The 24,109-nt window shown below is 47.7% G+C and overlaps 1 protein-coding gene across 2 annotated transcripts in view; it reads left to right on the top strand.

Moving 5' to 3' along the window:
• LOC149362075 (ribosomal protein S6 kinase beta-1-like) overlaps positions 1 to 20,673 on the top strand; it is a 64,141-nt gene extending 43,468 nt beyond the window's left edge. The window contains exons 15-16 of one of the 2 annotated variants that reach the window (XM_089572913.1): positions 6,801 to 7,032; positions 14,672 to 20,673. In XM_089572913.1, coding sequence (XP_089429039.1) covers positions 6,801 to 7,032; positions 14,672 to 14,677 — 238 coding nt within the window. In that variant the 3' untranslated portion in view covers positions 14,678 to 20,673. Of the gene's footprint in view, positions 1 to 6,800 lie in introns of both variants that reach the window. The other variant, XM_089572912.1, reaches the window with a different exon arrangement.
• Positions 20,674 to 24,109: the final 3,436 nt, after the last annotated feature.

Raw genomic sequence — 24,109 nt, 5'->3', positions numbered from 1 at the left:
TCTGCTTTTTCGAGTGAATTTGAGCGACTACGGTAGCTCTAACAGCTGCCAGGTGCTCCGCGGCACACGCACCGTCAGGGAGTCCTCCCGCACGGACAAGGCTTCTGCGGCTTCTTTCACCGTCCACTTCGGCATTTGGGACAACTGCTCACAATCGTCACCTTCTGACGAATCGTCGTCAGCGCCCGTCACTTCAATTATTTCATCCTCGGTCAGCTGACAGGACACAAAGGCGAGGTGCGCAGGCACTGCGCGCTACCCACTCGAAAGCAGCGCGGGGAGGAGGTGAAGCGAGCTCGGCTTCGGCCGCTTATCTGTTTCTTCTGTTATCTGTGCGATCTGTGTGTTTCTGTTATCTGTGCGATGGTGTCTTATCTTTTCTCTATCTTTCCTTTGATCTTTTAACTCTCCTCTATCTGCACGTGGCAGGGGTGGTGGCGTGGCTGAGCCAGTAGGCAGGCCCGTCCAATTTCCTTTCATCCTTCTCTCAGTCGCAACAACAACAAGCAGCTCAGTAAACACGCTGACAAAACGCGCAATTACCAAAAAAGGCGCCGCCTTATGGTTAAACAACCGCGATCGTAGCAGCAAGAACACGTGGAAACGACGACACACGCCAAAACGAGACTTGCTGCCGATAGGGTTAAGCGGACGACACCAACACGACTGCTGCGACACAACAAAGCACAAAGAAAAGACGCCAGCCGCTTCGGCTGCCGGTAACCTCGCTTCCCTCGCCCTCTTTCACGCTGCTGATGATGATGACCATACGGATGGCCTATCAGCCATACAGTAGCGCCACTCGTGGCAGTGTTTTTTTCTTTTTGCTTTCGGCGCACCGGCTTGGCGGGCTGCGGAGTGAAGTCGAATTAGCCGACGCACAGCAAAATTTGTTCGAATTAACGAGAGTTTCGCCCCATAGACTCATATGTATAATTGTAGGGACCTTGCGTGCGCGTCAAATTATCCGGTTTTCCGAATTAACGGGGGTTGAATTAACGAGCTTTCACTGTAGCAGAAATTCGCAGTACAAACATTTGCCAAAAAACGCACGCAGGAGCAGTGCAATTTTGGCACTGATGGGGCAGAAAGTCGGGCAATCCCTACTGGAGAGTAGGGGAGACCTGTTCCGAAGTTATGATGCTCTTTTGAAGCCATTTGCGGTGATCTGGTGGCTACAAAAACCGAAGCACCAAGCGCCAGCTAGGTGGCATTCCTCGCACAGCACCACCAGCATGGGGCAGTGGCAAGCAGTGCTGCCACCCTTGTGCCAAACCAGATAAGCTTCACCTTCAAGATAAAAATTTCAGTAGATGTGTTCAACTACTCCAGACTCGCTGCTTCCGAATTGGGTGGCACCGTGTGCCAGATATCCAGACTAGAGCACTGCACGGGCCTCAGTCTGAGGCCCAAGCCCGGCCCGGGCCTGAGACCTGAAGCCCGAGCCTGGGCCCGCTAAATTATCGCTCTAGCGAGCCCGGCCCGTGAATCCCGAAGTGAAGCCCAGCCCGGGCCCGACCCGGCCCGTTTCACAGTAACGCTTGAGGTATACTGCTCACTCTGAGCAAGTAGACCGCTACTAGACCGATAAGAAACTGGCCGACAAAGGTTCTGAAACCACTGTTTGGCTTGCAGAAAGTTGGTTCTTTTTAACCCAGAAGGAAGTGCTTAAGAGTAGTGCTCGCCAGGCCCGTCTTTTGGACAGTGATCTCGTGTAGGTGCGCAAAGATAAACTCAGAAGTTCCGACAGCCAAACAAAAAGGGCTGCATATGCGCATAATAGGCTACTTTGCATTCCCCCATGATTTTAATCAATTATACTTTGCCGCCCGCAAAGTATAAACATTAAAGGGGGACCCTGGTCTTGAAAAAAAAATTTTATTAATCTAGATATAGTAATGAAATTTTCAGGCCACATGTATTTTTGTGTGCTGATTTTAGATATGTCATTTAATTTCGTATAAAACAATTCCTTGAGCACTTGTGCAATTTTTATGCAAGTATTTTGGGAAAAGTTTTGCAGGAAACTCGCTGAAATGCATGCCATTGGGTTCTCTTGACACTAAGGAATGCAATAGGGGTAAAATTATCATCCTGGCTATCATAGAACTTGAGTTATAGAGTTTTGAAGTTGTCGTTTCAGAAACAGGAATACACACTTTTCTTCTCATTTCTGAAGCGACAACTTCAAAACTCTATAACTCAAGCTCTATGATAGCCAGGATGATAATTTTACCCTTATTGCATTCCTTGGTGTCAAGAGAATCCAATGGCATGCATTTCAGCAAGTTTCCTGCAGCAAATTTTCTGTAAAAGTTTTCCCAAAATACTTGCATAAAAATTGCACAAGTGCTCAAGGAATTGTTTTACACAAAATTAAATGACATATCTAGAATCAGCACACAAAAATACACGTGGCCTGAAAATTTTATAACTGACTTCATTAATAAAATTTTTTTTTTTTAAGACCAGGGTCCCCCCTTAAAGCTGTCTAGCAAGCAGGAGGATGACATTTTTTTAGTGATCTCACAGGTTGAACTCATAGCCAAACTGGTCATCTTTCAGCAGAAACGAAAAGCTAAAAGGCTTGATCATTTCACGGCGTGTGTATGTGAAGACTGTGTGAAGTGTCCTAAACTAATGTTCTTCGCGAATGCATTTACAGTAGAACCCCGTTCATACGTTTTTCACCGGACCGGGAAAAAAAAAGTAACAGCCGGGAAAACGCAACAGTGAGGAAAGCACTGAAAATTAATGAAAACAGTGCAGCTTTGACTTGAAACAATTTATTTCCGCAAATTGACCCTAGGACTTTAAAAAATCGAGAATGGTGGATTGCAGTTTCTTTCGCTCTCTGGAAAGAACAACGCGTTTCTCAATAGCAAAGGCCGCATTGCTGTCAGCGTCGCTTTGCGGTGCGGCCACCCCGCACGCAGCAGTGCTGTGCAGTTCACGCGCTCACTGCAGTCCACGCTGAAGCGACGTTGTGCACAGCGTCAAGCACTGAAATTTGCGTAGGCTGCTCGCTGCGCTGCTCCGCGTAGGCCGCCCTGACTGCCTGTCGACTGCGTTTAGTACGTCCAGCTTTTCCTCAAGGGGAAGCGCCTTCCGCTTACGCAAAGCTATCACGCCATCAAAGCACGATAAAGATGTTGCGACTGAGAGAAGGATGAAAAGGAAATTGCACGGGCCTGCCGACTGACTCCAGCCGAGCCACCACCGCTGTCATTTGCAGATAGAGGAGAGTTAAAAGATAAAAAGAAAGAGTGAAAGAAAAGAAAAGACGCGTGTCGCAACAACTGCGTCCGCCCGAAGCGTACGCTGGATGAGAAAAACAGATAAGCGCCCGCAGCCGCGCCTTCTCGTCACCACCTCCCACGATAAAGATCGCGGCATTCGGCGTTCGCGAGGCAGATAGCCATCTAGTGGCGGCCTCTCCAACTCGCGTGCGGCTTCTTGCAGCCAGTTCCGTAGCCAAGCCTGGCCAAGACTCGTCAAAAATCAAAATGCCGGTTGGCGCGCATTGCCCGGGCGGGTTCGGGGAGCCCGGTTGCGACGTATCATGCGGGATCGTTTCCTCGGCTACGACGTAACAGCGGGGTTCCCAATACATTGGATCCTATGGAAGCTATGCCGGGACCGGATGAAAACGACGTAACAGCCGGGAAAACGCAGCTGTGAGGAACGTAACAGCGGGGTTCTACATAATAGCGTATGGGTATGTTTTGGGATAACGAACGATCAGTGGCCAATTAAGACCGGCTGAATTTTACTCTTACTGGTGGAGCAGAAGATAACGCGTGAACCACGTGATAACTTAGAGGGCAAAATAGTTGTCATGACAACCAGGCTGGAAGAAGCGAGGAGGGATATATGTGGTTATGAGATGAGATTTACAAACTCTTGCGAGATTTTGTGGCTATTTCATTTACGAGACGTTCCGGTCAGCTGATCAAAAAGAAAACCAAACTCGCTTTTAGTTAGTGAATTCTCTCACATGAGAAAAATATACCTATAAAATAAAAGCTGTTTTTGGAGCTTAAGGGCCCAAGGGGAGTCAGGCTGTGAGAGACACCGAATCAGAGGGCTCCGGATCATTTCGACCGCCTGGGTTTCTTCAAGTAATGATACTGCAAAGTACAAGGGCTGCCATGCTTGCCGCCTAAATAGAAATGCGTCCGCCGGGGCTAGGAGCAAACCCTGGCTCCCCGGCTCAGTAATCAAGCGCCTTGACCACCAAGCCACCTCGGCGTGGAAATAAATAAGTAATTGAATAAAGCATAGTTTTTTTCTCAGCGCGTACTATAACCCATAGCTCATCCGTGTCGCTGCTCCAATGCCGTAGTTGTGTACTTCACTCTGCAAAAGTGAATGAATAGTCGGACACCAGCCGTTTCTGCACGGACCCAAGCCCGACTCGGGTCCGCAGCTTTAAGCCCGGGCCCGGCCCGCGAGCCGGGCCCTGGGCTTTTGGGCCGGCCTGAGCCCGTGCAGTGCACTAATCCAGACAGACATAACCTTAGTTGTTGCTGCCATTTCAAAGTGTTCACATTGTTTGAAGCCACTTACAACGAATGTGACTGTCACGAGTCGTTCGTTTCTTATGTCCTGAAGTTTGCAGTAAATGGACTAATAAAAATGGAACGACGCGTCGTGCACTTTCGTGGCGCACGTTTCATGCCATATGAGCGACAAACCTTTGGACTGTGAAAGTCTTGTGGCGTGTTTTCAAGCCACTGCCAGTTGCTCTCTCGCCTAGAGAACACCAGCAGGCACATGCATTGAGGTGGAGGCCAGTCAGCATCCCCAAGCTTGCGTGTCCGTAGAACCTGCCTTGCGTCAATCAAGCGATCGAAGCTTGCATTTAATTATGGCCCAAATGTCGTTTAGTGGCACCATTCACAGGCGCAGATATGCCAGTTTCTGTGTGTTCAGCACATTGCATCTGCCTGAATGTTGTCCTTGCTGGAATATTGTCGATGATGAGGGACAGCTTTTGGGAAGAGCCCGCTACAGTGTTCCATGCTATGCTGTCAAATTTTGGGACCTAATAATTGGCAGTCTTGTAAAGTCTGTTTGTGAAAATCTCGAGGACCGTTGGCCAACGGTGAAAATGGCTGCGAGGCATGGTCTGTCCGTCCACTTTTGGCCGAGAGCAGTGCAGCTGCGTTAGTTTGCCGGCAGGCTTTCTCGGCTATGTAACGCTTGTTTTGTTATTAAGGCGAAAACCTTTAATGTCTCATCGTTGTAAGCAGCAGTTGTCGACAGAGAATGTCACGCTTTTCAGTTGGTCGAAACGGTCGTGACGTCACAGTGCGCCAATTTCAAACGGGGCCAATTGTACTTCGGCTAGTAACCATGCAACCAATTGAAGGGACCATATAGTGATGCTCCAAGTAAGTGGGACTGAGCTTAGTTAATTGCTTAATTACCAATTAGCCCAATTAACTTTTCTAGTCAGGCCATATAAATAAATAAAACCTAGTAAGAAATTGGTCGAGCTCGGGAATCGAACCCCGGTCTTCGGAGTGCGAGACGAGCATGCTATCCACTCCACCATGCCAGCTCGATGGTTTGGAATGAACAAAGGCGCGTCTAGTGAATAAGGTGTCTTCGCTCACTGCCATCCTCCTCCCTTCCCTTCCGGGGAGGTTTAGGTGTCCACCGAGATATGAGAGAGAAATCCATTTCCTTTCCTCAAAAACCAATTTACCGACAAGCGAGGCGTAGAACCGAATGAGCGATGGCGTTCTATGGACTCCCTGGCAGCGTTGCAAGACGCTCTCGCGTTCCACTCTTAGAGGTGAAGCTTAACATCTTAACCACACATTTGTTGCTGCGACCGGGCGTCTTATCTTTTCTCTTTATCTTTTCTCTTTATCTTTTCTCTTTATCTTTTCTCTTTATCTTTTCTCTTTATCTTTTCTCTTTATCTTTTCTCTTTATCTTTTCTCTTTATCTTTTCTCTTTATCTTTTCTCTTTATCTTTTCTCTTTATCTTTTCTCTTTATCTTTTCTCTTTATCTTTTCTCTTTATCTTTTCTCTTTATCTTTTCTCTTTATCTTTTCTCTTTATCTTTTCTCTTTATCTTTTAACTCTCCTCTATCTGCACTTGGCAGCTGGTGGTGGCTTGGCTCGCGCCAGTAGGCAGGCTGGTGCAATTTCCTTTTCATCCTTCTCTCAGTCACAACAACAACAACACGCAGGCCGCGCCTCCTCGGGACTCTGACTGCACAGGCTCGACGAAAAAGAGAGCAAGTGCACTTGGCGGCCTCGGCAACATTCTCTTCCGCGCAAAAAAGGAGGTGCTTAGATTCGCATGCAAAGTTTTTTTTCAGAAATTTTTTTCCGAAAATAGGGGGGGTGCTTAGATTTGGGGTGTGCTTAGAATCGCGAAAATACGGTACATCCCAGCCTGCGTTTGCTGACGACCTTTTTTGACGGACGGTACGAGCCAGACGTCGTACGAAGCGGGGTCCTTCTAAAATTTGCGTCATATAACCGAGGTTTTTAATGCATTGTCTCTATGAGGGTTTTGCCGGGACCGCACTAATTCGTCGTAAAATGCGGGTCGTCGCATGACCGGGTAACGTATAATCGAGGTTCCACTGTAACAGCAGGGTTCTACTATGTATAGCTACGAGCAACTGAGGAGAGGCTTCTGGTAGCACACTATCAGTAACCAGTTTCTCCCTGTCTGGTGACCAGGTAACCGGGTGATCATTTGGTGTTGGGAGTGTACTGGAAATGAGCGGTTATACTGACGGTCATGGTCACCTCTTCCCCCCACTCTCTGCAGCCCGGTGTCCAAGCGGCCCCAGCCACAGTTCGGCTTCAGCCCGTCTCCCCTGGTGACGTGCCGCGGAGGAGGCAGTCGGACAAACGGTGGCCTGCCTCCCTCACCGCTGGATGAGCAGATGGACACGACCAGTGGGCCTCCTCCTGCGGCCCCCGCGGTCGTCGCAGCACCTCCTCCACGCTCGCCGGCCATCCCGACGAGGAGCAAGGTGGCCCCACCACCCCGACCCAAGGCACGTGACGACGAACATCCCCGCTCCCGGTCGCGCCGCCTACTCGCGTATCTGGGTGCACCCTTCCGCTGACCACCTGGCGCACACCGTCTTTCCCTTTTCCCCCTCCTGCACTTGCACCGACAGTCTTCCTTCCAAGAGGTGGGAGTGGGTGGGGTCGGTCGACAAAGCATGTTCATCATGTGGGGGCGGTGCCTGCCTTCCTAGCCTCTCGTGTGGTTCCTTTCCTGCACTCCTGGATTTTATTGCGGCTTCTGAACATAGCCAGCAGACTTGCCTCTAGTTCGGAGCGAAGGCTTGTCTGCGAAACTTATTGAGCTCTCAACTGCCAGCATCCTCCTTCCTCAAGGAGAGTTCGGTGCAGCCCTAGTGTGGCTGCCGACCTAGCTTGAGGGAAAGGGGTGAGTCCTGCTTTCCAAGTGTGCCTTCTTTTTCGTCGATTCGCGTTCGTGCCTTCACTTTTCCACGGTATACCTAATGTAAAGATGACCGACCCTGCAGTAGCGAGCGGCTTGGGTTGCCCTGGTCTGTATTTTAGATCTCTTTTAGAGCTGGGAAACTAGCAGAGGTACTCAGTCACTCGCCTGCTGCTGTTTTCCCTGACAAGACAAATCGGGCATTAATTTCTGCGCAGTATTGTGGAAGGCAAGGGAATGCTGCACAAGGCTGCAATGTGCGGCTCTTGTCACCGTCATCGTGTGCCGCTTTTACATTTATGGTCTTGTTTTGATTCTTTTTCTGCCATCAAGCCCAAATTCCTGATTTATAGCGCACATTTCAGATTCAGAATTCCTCATTTTCTTGGTTAGAGCAGCTGCATGGCATGGGGACAGAGATCAGTTGGTCAGCCCTGCCCTTTAGTTTGTTTCAGCTGTTCACCTAGGTTTCCAGTGTTGACTGAAATGTGGTTTACAGGCTGACTACTTCATCGTTCTTTAGAGTTCTGTTTTGCATATGGTTTGTTTGGTGAGTACAGGATTCTGTGACAAGTCATCCGCACAGCTGTCCTAGCAAGACTTGCTGCCGCAGGCAGGCAGGTGTGCCTTGGCGGCCGAACTGTGCTCAGGTACCCAGCATGTTGCGCAGATTTACTCTGGCTTTGCTCATTGCTTCGGCATGGTTTTACTTCCATGTTTTTAGTGCTAGTTCATCTCACTGTAGATGCTCAGTGCCTCTCCAGTACGATTGTGGAGTGACTGGAAGAGTTTGCGGCAGTTTCCTTTCTTTTATATCAATCGTGACCATTGTCTTAGAGATTTGGGGGGGTCCGTTTTCAGAGCTGGCTCTGTCGAGATGCCATAAGGGGCTTACTTGACCTCGAGTCGACCTCTTGTGATGACCTCAGTGAAGGCTACGGCAGCTCATATTCAAGGTGCACAAGTCGTTTTCTTCAGGGCCTCATTTTTATATATACTTTGCTTGTTTTCCCCCAAGCGAAGTTGTAAATAGCAGGAGTGGAGCTAAGTGTTCGTGTTGCAGTTTTGTCACGTGTGGGACTCCAGTGTATTTCTTAGGATGGGATCTGTGGGTTAAACAGTCATACGTCTTGCTTTGCCTGGCTTCGAGAGCAAGGTAAGCTCCGGCACAGCAGGCCCTCCCTCTAGTGACGGCGCATGGACACATTCGGAGCGCATCGGTGCGGACTTTCTGCTGCAGATGGCGCTAATTGCGGTAACCCAAGGAGTGAAGCCAATACTCATCACTTGTCGGCGTCTTGAAGGCTGTCAGCTTTTACTCGATCATTGCTGTTGGTCAGCGTTGTTCCCTTGTGCCGCATTTAGTTTGCATGCACAGACAGTCTGTTGCTCGATGCTGACTCTTCGTCTCCTTCCTTCCCGATTGTCTTTCGCATGCTTCGGTCGTGTTGAATGCCTCCCCAGAATGAACCGGCGTTGCACCTGACAGATTCTGCAGATTCAAGGACAAGTGTTGCATTCGGTGGAGCAGGTTTGAGTTTTGCTGCCACTCTTGTTGTTGTTGCCACTTGCACGACGGGGGCTTTCTTTTAAGCATGCATTGGAAACTGTGTGCATTTTGTGGCTGTCGTTGTCCACAGTGGGCAAACTGTGAACGGTGATTTCAAAGTGGCGGACCTCTCCACTGCAGTGTATGTGAGGTAGATCGTGTGATATGGTTGTTGGCAAGGGTTCAAGTCGGAAATGGTGTCACTATGTCGTCACCGCAATCTCTTTGGTGCAATATTTGGGCATGTTAGGCGTAGAATGCTTGAACAGTGTTGTGGAAAAGCAAGCAGCAAGAACGCAAGGTCGTTCCTGCTTTTAGCAGTGACTGGTGTGTCTATTATTCTCACTCGAACTGTATCCCTGCATCATTCCAGCACTTTTTACGCAGCTGCAGCGCGTTGCTGTGGCACTGCAGTCACCTTTCTGCTGTCACCTTCTTTAATGTTTGTGCGGTGGGCACTTTTGTCGTTACGTCGGGTGAACCGGTGAAAATAGCCTCCATGACGGGGTGCGATGCAACGCGTTGACTTACAGATGTAGGCCATTTGCTTTGAGGATCCCATTTGGTTAGTCAATGTTGAATGTCCAGGAAATGAAGAAAATTTGTGTATCATTGGCAGGCTGTAAATAAAACGAGATTTTTTGCTTTTGATGAGGTTGTTGATTGCTGAGTAGTAGTTAGCTGCGCCACGATCGGCAAGTAGGCAAATCGGGTCGCAGCAAGCATTTCGTGACCTTGAGTCAGTGACTACCTTTTTAATTTTGCTTAGCTGCAAAGGTAAGTAATGTGTTGTGACATCAGTGCCACTGTGATGTCGTTTCACCTTGCATGCGGTAATGGGCGCAGTTTTTGTGCATGCCAGTCCAGCTTTCACATCTTTTGCCCGAAACGTGAACCGTGCCATGGTGTGCAATTGTTCACGTGCTGCAGTTCTCTATAGTTTTGTGTAGATGTTGTGCTTGGTGCCTTGAATGCTTTTATTAGCAAGAGCGTATCTTCTCGTGCTTGACAGTGAGTCTGCTTCTGGGAAGCTTCTGAGCAGTTGATTAGTTTTTGCATGATTCAGACAAGAGATGCTTGCTGTCATGTTCAACTCTGAGGGGAAGTAATGTAGTTGTCATTCTGTTTGCATGAGTTTTTTTTTTTTTTTTTTTAAGTGCACGCCATTTTCTTCATTGCTTTGTAAGAGTACTTGCCAGGAGCACATTTTGGGTTTGGTGTCTGAACAGGTGAGTTAGTCAGAGTGGTGAGAGTCAACAAAACTACCTCCATTATGGAATTCAGCATTCCCTCAGTTATAGTGTGTGTTACAGCGTGGTTTTCGCATTTGCATAAGTGGAAGAGGCATCTAGAATCCTGAAGCAACGTTCATATCTGCTTCTATTATCATTCCTTGTTCTCCTGGCAGTTCATCTTCGCCATTGATGCACTTCAGCATGTCGGCTTTTGTGCATTAGTAGTGACGGCCCTCTGTCCGCGCTGAAGGGCTGTTTGTAGTGTGGTTTCAGTATTGTATCCAGTTCTGTCATGCACGATGCCATTTTGAGGCCTAATTTTTGTGAAAATAATTTGAGCTTTAAAAATGGGTAAGTTCAGTATTCTGACGAGCGTTGGAAACACTGCTTGCGCAAAATCGAATACATTTTCTGCACTTGCAAGCTGTGGCTGCTGCTTGGGCAGGAGGGGCTCGCAGACTTTTGCAAGTCACTGCCATCTGTTTGGATCCTGGCACTCTACCGCGGTTTGCGACAGCGTTGACAAAGGATAATGGCACAACTCCGGCATGTGTGTACAGTGAAAGCTCGTTAATTCGACCCCCGTTAATTCGGAAAATCGGATAATTCGACGCGCACGCGAGGTCCCTACAATTATACATAGGAGTCTATTCTATAGGGCGAAACTCTCGTTAATTCGAACAAATTTTGCCGTGCGTAGGTTAATTCGACTTCACTCCGCAGCCCGCCAAGCCGGTGTGCCGAGAGCAAAAAGAAAAAAACACTGCCACGAGCGGGGCTACTGTATGGCTGATAGGCCATCTGTATGGTCATCGCCGTCAGCAGCGTGAGCGAGGGCTAGGGGAGCGAGGTTAGCGGCGGCCACGGCGGCCGAAGCGGCTGGCGTCTTTTTTTTTTTTTGTGCTTCGCAGCAGTCGTGTTGGTGTCGTCCACTTAACCCTATCGACAGCAAGTCTCCTTTTGGCGTGTGTCGTCATTTCCACGTGTTCTTGCTGCTACGATCGCGGTTATTTAACCATAAGGCGGCGCCTTTTTTGGTAATTGCGCGCTTTGTCAGCGTGTTTATTGGGCTGCTTGCTGTTGCTGTTTTGTTGCGACTGAGAGAAGGGTGAAAGGAAATTGCACGGGCCTGCCTACTGGCTCAGCCGAGCAACCACCACTGCCTAGTGCAGATAGAGGAGAGTTAGAAGATCAGAGGAAAGATAAAGATAAAAGATAAGACGGGTGTTGCAGCAACAACCGCGAAGGGACGCTAGCTGAAAGAACAGATAAGCGGCCGAAGCGGCGCTCGCTTTACCTCCTCCCCGCGCTGCTTTCGTGTGGGTAGCGCGCAGTGCCTGCGTGCCTTGCCTTTGTGTCCTGTCAGGTGACCGAGGATGAAATATAAGTGACAGGCGCTGACAATGACGATTTGTCGGAAGGTGACGATTGTGAGCAGTTGCCCCAAATGCCAAAGTGCACGGTGAAAGAAGCTGCAGAAGCCTTGTCCGTGCGGGAGGACTTCTGTGAAAAAATCCCTGACGGTGCGTGTGCCGCGCAGCACCTGGCAGCTGTTAGAGCTATCGTAGTCGCTCAAATTTGCTCGAAAAAGCAGGTGACGATAACAGATTTCTTTGCCAAATAAAGGTTGCGGCAAACATTGTTTTTTGTTGTTCATTCGATAATTCGACATTCGGATAATTCGACAATTTTTCGCGGTCCCGTCAGTGTCGAATTAACGAGCTTTTACTGTATAGGATTTTGTCACTGTCCACTTCGCATGCTTGACTGCTGGGAAGCCATCTTGGGCTGTGGTACGAGTATACTTTTATGCATGTTGCAGGAGCCTGCTAGGGAAGAATGGATATCGGATGCCAGTGAGATGCATTACTTATCACCGATGTCATACCACGTGCCAACTCATGTTAATGATGATTTGATTACCAAGGCACTTTGTCATCTCCGCTGCCATTCGTTTCTTGGCAGCACTGCTGTCTTTTCACGTTTAGCACATCGTGCCGTGTGTAGACTGCGGGTATTTTGCATGTCTGGAAAGGGGCTTGTTTGCTGGTGCAGTGTTTTGTGGCATCATTGGGGTTTGCCTCCTCTCGAGACGCGCGTGCACTGTGGCACGGTGCAGCTGCGCTTTCCGACTCGGATTCACGACTGTTCTCTTGTGTTACAGAGAGCATTTGTTTTGTGGTTAATCGCACTGCTGAACCTTTTGGGCAGAAAGCATGAGTTAATCTAGTGAAAGCACGGTAAGACGTCAGTTTCACTTCAACATCATAGTTCATTGTAGATAAGCATGTGACCAAACAAAGCTCACCTTCGCTTGTTAGATTGGAAAAAAAGTATACCGTCCCCTGTATATGTGCACCGTTTTTACCTTTAAGAGCACAGCGTGTGCGACTCCCGGGGTTAAAGAACTCAGTAGTTCAGGTTTATAAATTGGAGCATGTCTTTTTCCAGCTAGGTAAACCAGGTTTGTAAAGCTACAGAGAGGTTTGTAAAGCTACAGGCTTTGTTTTTATTTATTTTTCTTGCCATTCATTGGTGATTTTAAACGGCAATTGTGGGTATTCGAGTCAAATTTGGGACCTCTCCGTGCACCCTATAAATTAGAAATAATTTAGAAATAATTAGAAATAGTTTAGAAATAAGCTCGCCCCCTCTGCCCACTGACATCATGGGAGAAGGGGGTGTGCGATGAGGTGTGTCGCCCTAATCGATTGCGGATTACTGCAAGCAGCGATTTTGAAACATTACTTCTAAATTATAGCGAGCCGCCGCGGTGGCTGAGTGGTTATGGTGCTCGGCTGCTGGCCCGAAATACGCGGGTTCGATCCCGGCCGCGGCGGCTAGAATTTCTTTGGAGGAGAAATTCTAGAGGCCCGTGTACTGTGCGATGTCAGTGCACGTTAAAGAACCCCAGGTGGTCGAAATTTCCGGAGCCCTTCACTACGGCGTCTCTCATAGCCTTAGTCGCTTTGGGACGTTAAACCCCATAAACCAAACCAAATTATATCGTGCACGCAGAGCTTCCAAATTTGGCTCGAGTGCCCACAAATACCACCTCTGCAGATCGCTTGCAGTATAATATGCCCATCATTTCGGGGTCCCTTAAATTTGGCCCAAATAGAGCAAAGTATGACGTCGCAGAAGATTAACATTGGTTTTGCTGGCAGACACTTATGGCAATCTTGCTTCACATTTTGAGGAAACCAGAAGACTGGCCAGGTCAATTATTTACCTCGAGATAGATAATGGTACTGCATTATTGTTTGGCTAGGGTAAATTCACACTGCCCCATACTTAGGTGCTCTCGGGATTAGATGGCTGCGCTTTTAACAAATACACTTGCTTTAAAGTCATCTATGCGGCATTTCGACCTTGTTGGGAACAAAAAGCCGACCACTTGGACTCGGATGGTTAGCACCGCATTTAAGCTTGCAGCTATTTATATGATAGGAATAACAGTTCACAATGTAGTAACACTACTGTCCATTAAAACACTGGAAAAATAAAGCAGAAGTTGATGTTGCCTGGGATTGCACGGTTCAAAGCGAAAAGCGCTGGAATTCTTCCGCGCAGGGGCTGGTGTTTACTGTGCATGAAACTTAGACAGCATGTTTCTGAAAGGCTCACTTTTAATTGTTCGCAGTTAGTAGGCAGTACTAAAAACATATTTTGGACAAGTCAGGGGACCTTGGTTTTTGCTGTAGCTCAGTAAATGTGACATTGCGTTGCTGGTTGTGAGCTTGTTTGTAGGTTGGTATGTTCGCACTTTGGTCATTCAACATCAAGAGTGAGGGAAGTCTGCCATCCTCTAAATACTCTAAATAAAGATATTGATGTGCAAGCGGTGAACATAACTTCCTCCTTGCATTCCATTTTGGCTAGAGCTGCCCGATTTTCCACTTGGGAGAAATCTGTTGTGGACCACTTGCACATACCACCTAGTAGTTTCCCGCCGGAATCTTGAGCTGCTGCAGCTGCTTTAGTTTGCTCTTGACACTACTGAATGCCTTCGTGTGAACATACCATCGCGGTCACGGTGGCCGCGGAGGCCAGACGCCCGTATGCCAAGATTTTGGTGCATTGCCAGCTAGTTGAAATTGACTTTCGGATCTCGCGTACAGCCTGCCTCCAAGGCAAACTGCAGCTTGGTCACACAAAAACCTGCCGAAGAGAGTGTGCTTGAAAAATTCAGCTGAGTGCTTTCAGTGGTGCTCTCTATCCAGCGTGAAATGGACTTGTGTTAGTCTCTTGGGTGCCTGCAGCTCTGCTTAGCTGTTGTTGGGGCAGCTTTTGGAGCTCTCCTCTGTTGCGCTGCTGCTGTTGCGCCACTACAGAGTAACCCCTCCCAAAATCTTGCCCTGCACCAGAGTGAATGTGTGACTGTGGACAGTCTTGCCCCGCTTGGACCTGGTGTCCCTCTTTCTCTTTCTCCTTTGCAGCCGTAACAGCTACCGTGCCAGCCGGCTTCTCCTGGCTTCCAAGTCGTCCTCTAGTAGTGTCACGTGCCAAGCCGTCTTTGGGGGGGCAGCCGTTTTGGTGGCTCCTCCTAAAAAAAAAAGCGGCAGTGTCGGCGATCGGCAGTGATCGGCCGGCCTTCAGCGTGTGCATGTTCGGCCGCATCGATTGAGGCGGGTTGAGTGCGCCGTCGAACTCTGCCCCGCACCGTTGGTTGTGTGCGGGCGGAGGCATGATGCTTTGCTCAACGAGAGGCAATGCGAAGGCGCGCGGAGGAGCCACTCGTTGTATTTTTGCACCTCTTTGCTCTCGTGGCGGCAACGCTGTATATTTTGGCTCGAACAAGTACTGACGTGATGCATATCCTACGCACCACCCGGTTGGAGGGAGGGAGGGGCCTACGTTTGGGCCTGGGAGCCCACGGCACACATGCTCGCGCCCATTCCGGTGCTCCCTGCCCTAGTTGACTGTTGTTAGAAGTTTTGACCCGGTACTGTCCTGGTTTGTGCTTTTTGTTTTGTACTGTCTCGCTGCAAGCTTTTCTGCGTGTTTGTGTGTGTGTGTGCTTGTGTGTGTGTGGGCCAACAATTTGTCTTCGGCCTTATTTCATGCATAGTCTGAGATCTGTACATAGCAGGCGTTGTGTGTTTGTGTGTCTTCACTCGCGTTTGTCTACACAAGACGGTCATCTTTGCGGGGTGGTCAGCGGAAAGTCTGAACTTCTTCGCAGTGCTGGCTGTTTTAGCCGTCGGTGCGCACTTGGTTCCAAGTCTGTTGTGCGTGTGGTCCTGTAACATGTTGAAACTCTTGGCCGCTTCTCCACAACGCTTCATCTCAACTTTGGTGTTGGTCAGTGTCGGTGGATGGTCCAGCATTTTCTCTCTGGACCATCCTGGACCATTGCCAAACAAGTGTGTGTGCCTGCTTCTCTTGTGGAAGGAACCGTGTGGACACTGCGTTCACTGCTGCCACTTTGCACAGCTTTTCAATGTGCAGCGTGTTTGCAGCTGAGAAACGAAGATTAATATGGTGCTGTACATCTTTGGAGATCACCTGGCAGTTGCACATTAGCTCTCTCAGAGTAAGGAGATTTGCAACATGCCTGAATTGTTATTTTTTTATGCGCCTCCTGCAATAATGTCTCTCTTACTTTCCGGCTCTCCACTGGTGTTGAGAACGTTTTGAGTTTTGTGCACCGTGCTCTGTGGTCACATCATCTTGCGCGATCTCTGATCAAGGCAGCTGGCCGAATAAATTCCACAGCGACTGGTGCTCACATTGCCCCCTAGTGAGCTGAAGGCAGTCACTTAGACCAAGGTATAACTGCTGTGTAGGCGATATTGGTGGAAAGAAAACAACTTCATCAAATGAAGGTGCCTTACTGTGAACTGGCTGTCGGACGTAATCAGTGGCAAACTAAGGTTAGGCGGCCCAACGAGTGTGGCGTCTTGGCACTGGTGCAGGCTTGCAGAGGAGTCGTTGCTTGTGTATCCATGGACATCATTGTGCGCACATTCAGTTCTCCTTGACGACCTCTTTTTTTGTTCTTCCGAGGTTTGGTGTCTTGGATTCCGTGACACGAGTCGCTGGAAAAAAGCAGTCATCTGTTCATTTTTCTCATTTCTTGCCAGCCCATTTGCTTGTTGCTGAAGCTCCCTCCATGTAACACGCATTATGTGTAGTGTGTGGGCATCCTGGAAACAGATCTGTGTGCACTTCATTCTCATGTAAGTAGCCTTGTCTGAACAGCCGGAAGGGTATCTAGCAAATGTTCTGTTTCGTGGTGCATCTGCTGACTCGTGATAAGCGTGTGTTGCGCAAATACGCTCAACGAGGCCAACGGATCAGGATGGTGTTTGTTGCGCAGCTTTTATTTGTTCCCCTTGCTTCCATGGCTTCTTGTTGAACACTTTCCTTCATTTGGCGGACTTTTTTTGTGGGCCCGGACTGCACTTGTGAAGTTTATCGTAGTTTGCTTTGTACGAGTAATTCCATGCGCAACAGTCTCTCATTGCAGGAAGCTTGTAGGAATGGTAACCATGTGGCTCCTGGACCACCATCCGGAAGAGCGCGTAACAGTCGCTCTCCATCATTGGTTGTTCCTGCTGGGCCTTTTCTTCGGAGCAAAACTTTTCCCCCTAAACAAAGAAAAGAAAAAAAAGCACAGTGCCTTACCTTGCCGAGAACTTGCACCACTTACAGCTCGCTAACAGAGAGGCAGCAACTCCATCGACAAACGTACTGGAGGATTTGAGGCTGCGAACTGCATTGTTGATGCAGAGCAGTTTGTTCTCTCAATCAGCCTGTTTCAATCTTCCGTGAGCTTGGTGTGCCAGGTACATATGCACTCTGAAAGAGGCAGCTTTTCTGTTGTGAAGTTGTCGTCAAGTTGCACTGCTGGAGATTCCTTGGGCTACCATCGTGCTGCTTGCTGGATAGCCATGTTCAGAAGGTAGCCCATGAGTGCAGCTTCTTGACTGTCTTTGCACAAAAGCGTTGGTGCGAGCCCAGCATTGTCGGGACGGTTTTGTAGTGCCATACACGTGCTTTTGAGGCTGTGGTCCTGTGGCGTCATACTTGTCCGAGGTTTACTCGCAGCTAATTGGGCGACATGTGCGTCAGAGCTCTGACTTCCTTCTGTGAAAATGCGTTGTTTAGTGGAGCGTGCAAAGAAAATTTTTGAGTTCATTCTTTACGATGAATTCCTGCTTGAAGGTGGTGTTCTGTGCTTCTACGCTGTTATTGCAATGTTCAGAAAGGCAGTGTCTTGCAAGAGGTGCTAGGAAGCATCTGCTGCGAACGTGTTATTCGAAAGCTTTTAATGATTGGCATCTCTGTTGAAGATTGTCATGGGCACTTATGCAGTCTTAAAGTGCTTGGTTTTTTAGTATTCCATATAAATATGCAAGAAGTGGTGTGTCAGTCCGAAGTACTGTACTGCTAGTGGTGCCAAGAAACGTGGCCAAAATGTGCCGCCCGCACAAAAATGTAGGCCTCGGTGGAACTGCTTCGCAGAACAAATTTGAAGCTGCTGCCATTTTACGGGACTCTGTGGAGGAACTGGGTATCTAACTGTAGAAATTGCTGTGAAATGATATCATGTTTGTTTGTGTGAGGGTCGTAGGAAGTGTGCCTGGTCAGTGGCAGTATTCGGATGACTGCAGTCTACCGTGTTGAGGTTGCCGTCTCTGGAGGGGCAGGCGCATTCTAGCAGCAGTGCTGCCATCTAGTGCCAAGAAGTGCAGTGTTCTTTTTTTCCTCAGTTTCACAGCAGGAGCGTCTGGGCTTGCCATCAGTGGCATGCCACTAGTCGTGCGAACAGGGAGCGTTTTTGTCTCACGAGAGGCAGGCTACGAGTGTTTTTGAGTGTGGTTTAGTGACCAGGGTACGAGAGAGAGAGAGTGCTTGATAGTGTTTGGAAACTGGAGCCCCTAGCGCACACCATTGAGTTCAACGCAAGCTTTTTATTTTGTTATGGGTTAAAAGTATGTATCCTTGTTGCTGGCACAGCTGCTGAATTGCGCACACATTTCAATGGTAGTAGGAGTACAAATCCTGGGTGTCCTGAACCAGTGGCACTGTGCCTCAGAATCGGGAAAACTGCTGCTGTGTTGCTTTTAATCGTGTAAATTGGGCAGAGGTTGTTGCTTTGGCCTGCTTAAGATTTCTACAATACGGCTTTGGACACATGCATGCGCGGACCTTGTTGGCAGCACTTTGTATCAGTGGTGTTCTGTCATTGGAACTGAGAGCAAGCACTCTTTGTGACCTTGTTGTGTTGGCGTCCAAATACTGTGTTGCAGCTGGTAAACCTGGTGAAGATTTTTTCTGCTGATAATGGTCTGTGGAAATGCAGTACTCTTCATGCAGCAAACATTGTCGTGGTACTCCAGTACTACCATTGAGGCGCTTCCTGTTATAGATGGGCTGCACCAATGTCAGAGCGGCTGCCATCTTTGAGAACAGAAGCACTGCAGAAAGCTGGGTGTTTTTCTTCACCGTGCGATTGCCGCCTGCACCAATGTGCACTGTAGAAGCTATGCCTGACTCGGTCATGGCGCCCGTGATGTTTGGTGCAACCCTGATATAGCAGTTAGCTGTGTCTTGAGCTTACCGTTTGCTTTTGGAATGACGAGACACTGTGGCTCTGGGCTAGCACCCCTTTCCAATTGTCCAAGTAATACCTGCTGCCTTGGTTCTGCATAATTCCATTCGGGGAAACATAAGCATGCAGGGTAGTTGGTGGGTAGGAATCTAAGAGAAGCTAGGAGGAATACCTAATTGTGTGTGTACCGTCTGGTTGTTTGAGATTTCGGGTCTGGCTGAAAACGGCTGTGCTGTCAATGATACAATCAAAAATTTTTTTTTAAAATCGTGGAAAGAGATAGAGCGCACCAGCAAAGCAGCTGCGCAGCATGGGCTCGTGTAAAATGTGATGATGTCTAGTGATACAATGCCAACAGGCGCACGCGGTGCCAAGTGCCTCGGTATACAGACATGCCCCACTCGTTAGCTGGTGGGGCTCGTGCTGCACTCATATCATGCTGGACATGCGCACCTTCTCAAAAAGACGCCGCATATCTCGAGGTTGGGTCGTGTCGTGCGATGTCGGGGCAAGCGATGCATCGTTCCTTGATTCGACTCTGTCTGCGGTTTTGTGGCTCGTTTGCACAACTGTCGTGACCGCTGCCCAGGGTGCCGGCAGTGAAAGGTCGGGAAGGGCGAACAAATTTTGTAATGTGGCAGTTGCCTTGCAGTTGACCTTGCAGCATTGCTGCCTGGCTTGGTGCACTGGGCAGCTAGCTCTGCTGCAGATTTGTGTGCTGTCGTATCTCGTGGCTAACGGGACACATGCTTGGCTTTGCTTTCTCATGTCAGAGTAAGAAGTGTTTGCCCAAAGTGGCCACACTTGTACATTGCAGTATGTACGAAGAAAATGCTCATGAATGTGCTTGCAGTGGTATTGCCCATTTTGACAAGTGTGGAGGGATTAGAAACGAGAGGATCATAGCGGGGTGTACCGTGCCTCTTTGCAGTCTTCAGCCATCTCCTGACGTCAAGAATTCTGCATCGTCATCACGCATGTGCGTGTGCTGTAACGAGTAACACATTGTTGCCGCTGTTCTTGGCCAAGTTTGCTGCTTATGTAGGCCTTTCGAAAGAGTGCTCTCTGGGATGTCGTGTGCATGCATGGTCGCAACAATCTAAAGAGCATGTGTTTCGACTCTTGTGTGTAAACAGCAAAGAACCCTATTGGTGCTGATATATCCTTAAACCACAAATCCTTATTACAGAGTACAGGTTCAATATAGTGATATGCTCAACCTAATCTGTCAAAAAAAAAAAATTGCAGCAGTGCGGGTTTTCGTTTGTTTCGTAGAGAACTGCTCATTTTGCTGCACGAGTGCTTTCTAGTTTTTTTCTATGTTGTGTAAACTGCCAAAACCTGTGTGTGATGTCCTGCGTGAACTTGGCCGGCTATAATCGCACACACGCCCTTGTACAGCAAGGTGATGCGCTTGCCTGACCCTGGATTGTCTCGAGATCTCATCACCTGTTGTGGTGGCATAGACAGCACTGCACAAAATCCGTTGAGCGAACTGCCCCTGAATTTGAGTGCTTGCCAGGACTGGTTTAGTTTTTACTCCGCAGACAGCTGCTAGTGTAAGGCTTCTCTCGGAAAAATGCATACAGTGAAGATATCCGTGTTTGTGTGTGTGCAGTTTTTTGTTTGTGCTCCAGTTTTTAATATATTTTCAGTGCATGTTGATTTGCTGTAGTATAGGTATTACTCAGTTTTTTTTTGTTTTCATTTTTACATTTATATAAAATCGGCTTCTAAAGTGTTTTTCGATATAGCTCTTTTGTTTTTACAGTTATTTCTATATGGTCTTCATTTTCTGAGTTTTCTTTGTATTGTTACAGGAATGCTGATGTGCGTGTTTAGGTTGCAATATGTTATTGAAATAAAAGACTGATAACCTGAGATCTCCTGTCAATTTATGTAGGTGATCAGTGCACATTTCTACATTGTGTGCTGTGCATTTTTAATATTGAGCGCTCAAGAAGACTAACCTAAGCTACATCATTGTGTGCTTTCATACCTAGCACAGAGATATCTTAAAGCTGTCTTCTTTTGTCTAATGCAACTGACACCGATATCAGTTCTCGGCAACAAATTAAAAAAAAAACTGCTGTAGTGGACACCTGATAACATTCCATGTTATAAGGTCTGGCTTCGTTTTTCAGGGACCGCTCTCTAAATGGCTACTAAGAAAAGCATTGGGAAGCTTTCACAGCAGTTTCAAAGTTTACTTTCGATGTAGTTGCACCAGCCACAGTTTTGCAAAATATTCTGGTATGGATGACTTCTCTCGGCAGTAATGCTTGCATACCTAGGCTAACTTGTATTCCAGTGATTGGAACCTTTAACCATATTCTTTGTTGTGCAGTAACTCTGCAGCTCTTGACATTGCTCATAAGGTTCGGCTTTCCCTGTATCGCAGATGCAACTCGTGAGACTTTGCTGTGATGTCATAATCAGCCTGACTACGCCCATTGCAGGGCAAAGGCCTCTCCCATGTCTCTCCAATTAACCCTGTCCTTTGCCAGTTGCGGCCACCATATCTTCGTACTCTCTTAATCTCATCCGCCCACCTAACTTTCTGCTGTCCCCTGCTACGTTTGCCTTCTCTTGGAATCCACTTCGTTACCCTTAAGAACCAGCGGTTATCTTGGCTTCGCATTACATGCCCTGCCCAAGCCCATTTCTTCCTCTTGATTTCAACTAAGATGTCATTAACCCGCGTTTGTTCCCTCACCCACTCCGCCCGCTTTCGATCTCTTAACGTTACACCTATCATTTTTCTTTCCATAGCTCGCTGCATTGTCCTTAACTTAAACTGAACCCTCTTTGTAAGCCTCCACGTTTCTGCCCCATAGGTGAGTACCGGAAAGATACAGCTGTTGTATACTTTTTCTCTTGAGGGATGTTGATAAACTGCCATTCATGATTTGAGGGAACCTGCCATATGCGCTCCGCCCCATTCTTATTCTTCCAGTTATTTCCCCCTCATTATCCAGATCAGCTGTCACTACCTGCCCTAAATAGACATTCTCTTCCTACTTCCAGCACCTCGCCACCAATTGCGAACTGCTGTTCCCTTGCCAGGCTGTTGAATATTACTTTGGTTTTCTGGATGTTAATTTTCATTATCCAGATCAGCTGTCACTACCTGCCCTAAATAGACATTCTCTTCCTACTTCCAGCACCTTGCCACCAATTGCGAACTGCTGTTCCCTTGCCAGGCTGTTGAATATTACTTTGGTTTTCTGGATGTTAATTTTAGCATCATCGTTCTGCTCTGCTTGCCTAACTCATTGATCATGCTTTGCAGTCCATGTCCTGAGTGACTTAGCAAGGCAGTGTCATCATGTGGTGACATCACCCACCCTTTATTACCTTGTAGTCGCCATAATGTCAAGGCAGTTGGATCTTTCACTGAGCATTGCACTTTTGTAGAAAGCGTTGCCTTCACCTGCATCAAAAAGAGGATCATCAGGAAGCAGAACCTGCATGCACTTTTCTGAAGAGCAAGGAAGTATGGCATCTTTGTGCCAGGGAAGTCTGGCTACACTGCATTTCAGAGATGGCAGTTGTAGCTGCACCTTATTTACTCGAAAGCACAGGAACCACCTGATGGTGTACCATCCACTAATAATGTCATCTCTTCGATGTCTATCGTATGTCTTGCCAAGATGGACACCTTGTCCTTAACACCTAGTGCACTTCTGACATCTTGTAATGTGTTGCAGCAGTCTTAGTGTCATTAGAATGCACCACTGAGTTTTAGATATGAGACACCTTGCAAGGTTTTCTTCCATTGCACTCAATTACAGAAGTATTTCTCATGAAAGTATATTAAGTCTTCAAACAATAACTATTTTGCTAGTACAGTGCTCCTAGTCCAAAATCTACCTTTCTGATATTGTATGCGGAAAGATGGCAGACTTCAACAAAAAAGATAATTGAGTGAGCTAATGATACATCAATATAAGACGGCCAGCGAGTTATTTCTGACCTAGTGATGTTCTATGTTTCAACCAAAAATTCCGTCAAATAGATCCAAATTCTGATATCTGGCCCATTTCCCCTGCAGCAGGTTAAACGCTCGGCAGTGTGTGGGAAATGTGAGCAAATTCCGTTTTTTTTCCCAGAAACTCTGCAAAGATACAAAGATTACCTTTTTTTGCCAAACTTTTCTCTTTAGTTCCCTGAATGGAATACCACTGTTCTAACCATGTACTATAGTGCTCAGTGTGACTTGCAACACGTCCAGAGTTAACCAGCTGAGGTTTCCGCTTTTACAGTAAATTGGTGTGCCTTCATACGGAGCCCTCAACTTCACAGACAATGTACCTTGTTCTTTGCATTGGTGACTAAGTGCATAAGTTTCGAGCACCGTTAAGCACTCGCTGCTTTGAGAACTGAGATCCTACTACACCTTGTGCGGTACCGCTCGTATTGAGCATGATGGTGCATAGCACAGCACAGCATGATGGTACATAGCACAGCGTTTTGTAACTATGATTGCAGTGCGCTACAAGCAGTGTAGGTGGTATTTCTACTCGACTGGTCAAACAGGTATCCTGCACAAAGTGCTCCCTCATGAGCCAGTGGTGCACTGGTAACTCCAGATTATCTGGGCGATATAGTGTGTGCCATACAAGTGAACGTTTTACCTACTGTGATCTGCCTGTGCTATTTAATCACTGTAAATTTGTAGCCCATGTGCAACATTGGGATGCTAAACTCTGCATACAATACCAGAAAGTAGCAGCTATTTATATGCAGGCATCTGTGTATAAATCTCTAAACAGAGGTTGCTGAAAGAGCTTGCTTATGTATAAGTATCTAGGTGTATGGCTAAGTGAAGGGAAAAAATATCTGGAAGAGCATGAGAGGATTCTGAAGGATAAAGGTAAAAGGAATTCAGACATTATGAAGCATAGAGCACTATGGAACTATAATATAGGTATGAGGTGGTTAGAGGGGTATGGAAGGGAATCATGGTACCGGGCCTCACATTTGGAAATGCAGTCCTGTGCGTGAAATCAGAAGTACAGTCAAGTCTAGAGGTCAGACAAAGAAGTTTAGGAAGGCTAGCCTTGGGAGCCCATGGGAACACTCCGAATGAGGGAGTCCAGGGAGATATGGGTTGGGCGTCGTTCGAGGTTCGGGAGGCAATCAGCAAACTGAAATATGATCAGAGACTAACCCAAATGGAGGAAACAAGGTGGGCAAAAAAGGTGTAAAAGTATCTGTACATGAACCCGAAAGCTAAGAACGAAGTATTTACGGGTGAGGGATGGGCCGCAACAAAATACTAGCGTGAAAGCGGAGGTAAAGGAGACGGAAAGAA

Source organism: Amblyomma mixtum, chromosome 2 (genome assembly GCF_055824585.1).
Source record: "Amblyomma mixtum isolate Tamu chromosome 2, ASM5582458v1, whole genome shotgun sequence".
Classification (NCBI taxonomy): Eukaryota; Metazoa; Arthropoda; class Arachnida; order Ixodida; family Ixodidae; genus Amblyomma; species Amblyomma mixtum.
Note: the sequence above shows the minus strand (reverse complement) of the source record. Positions and strands in the feature narration are given on the sequence as shown.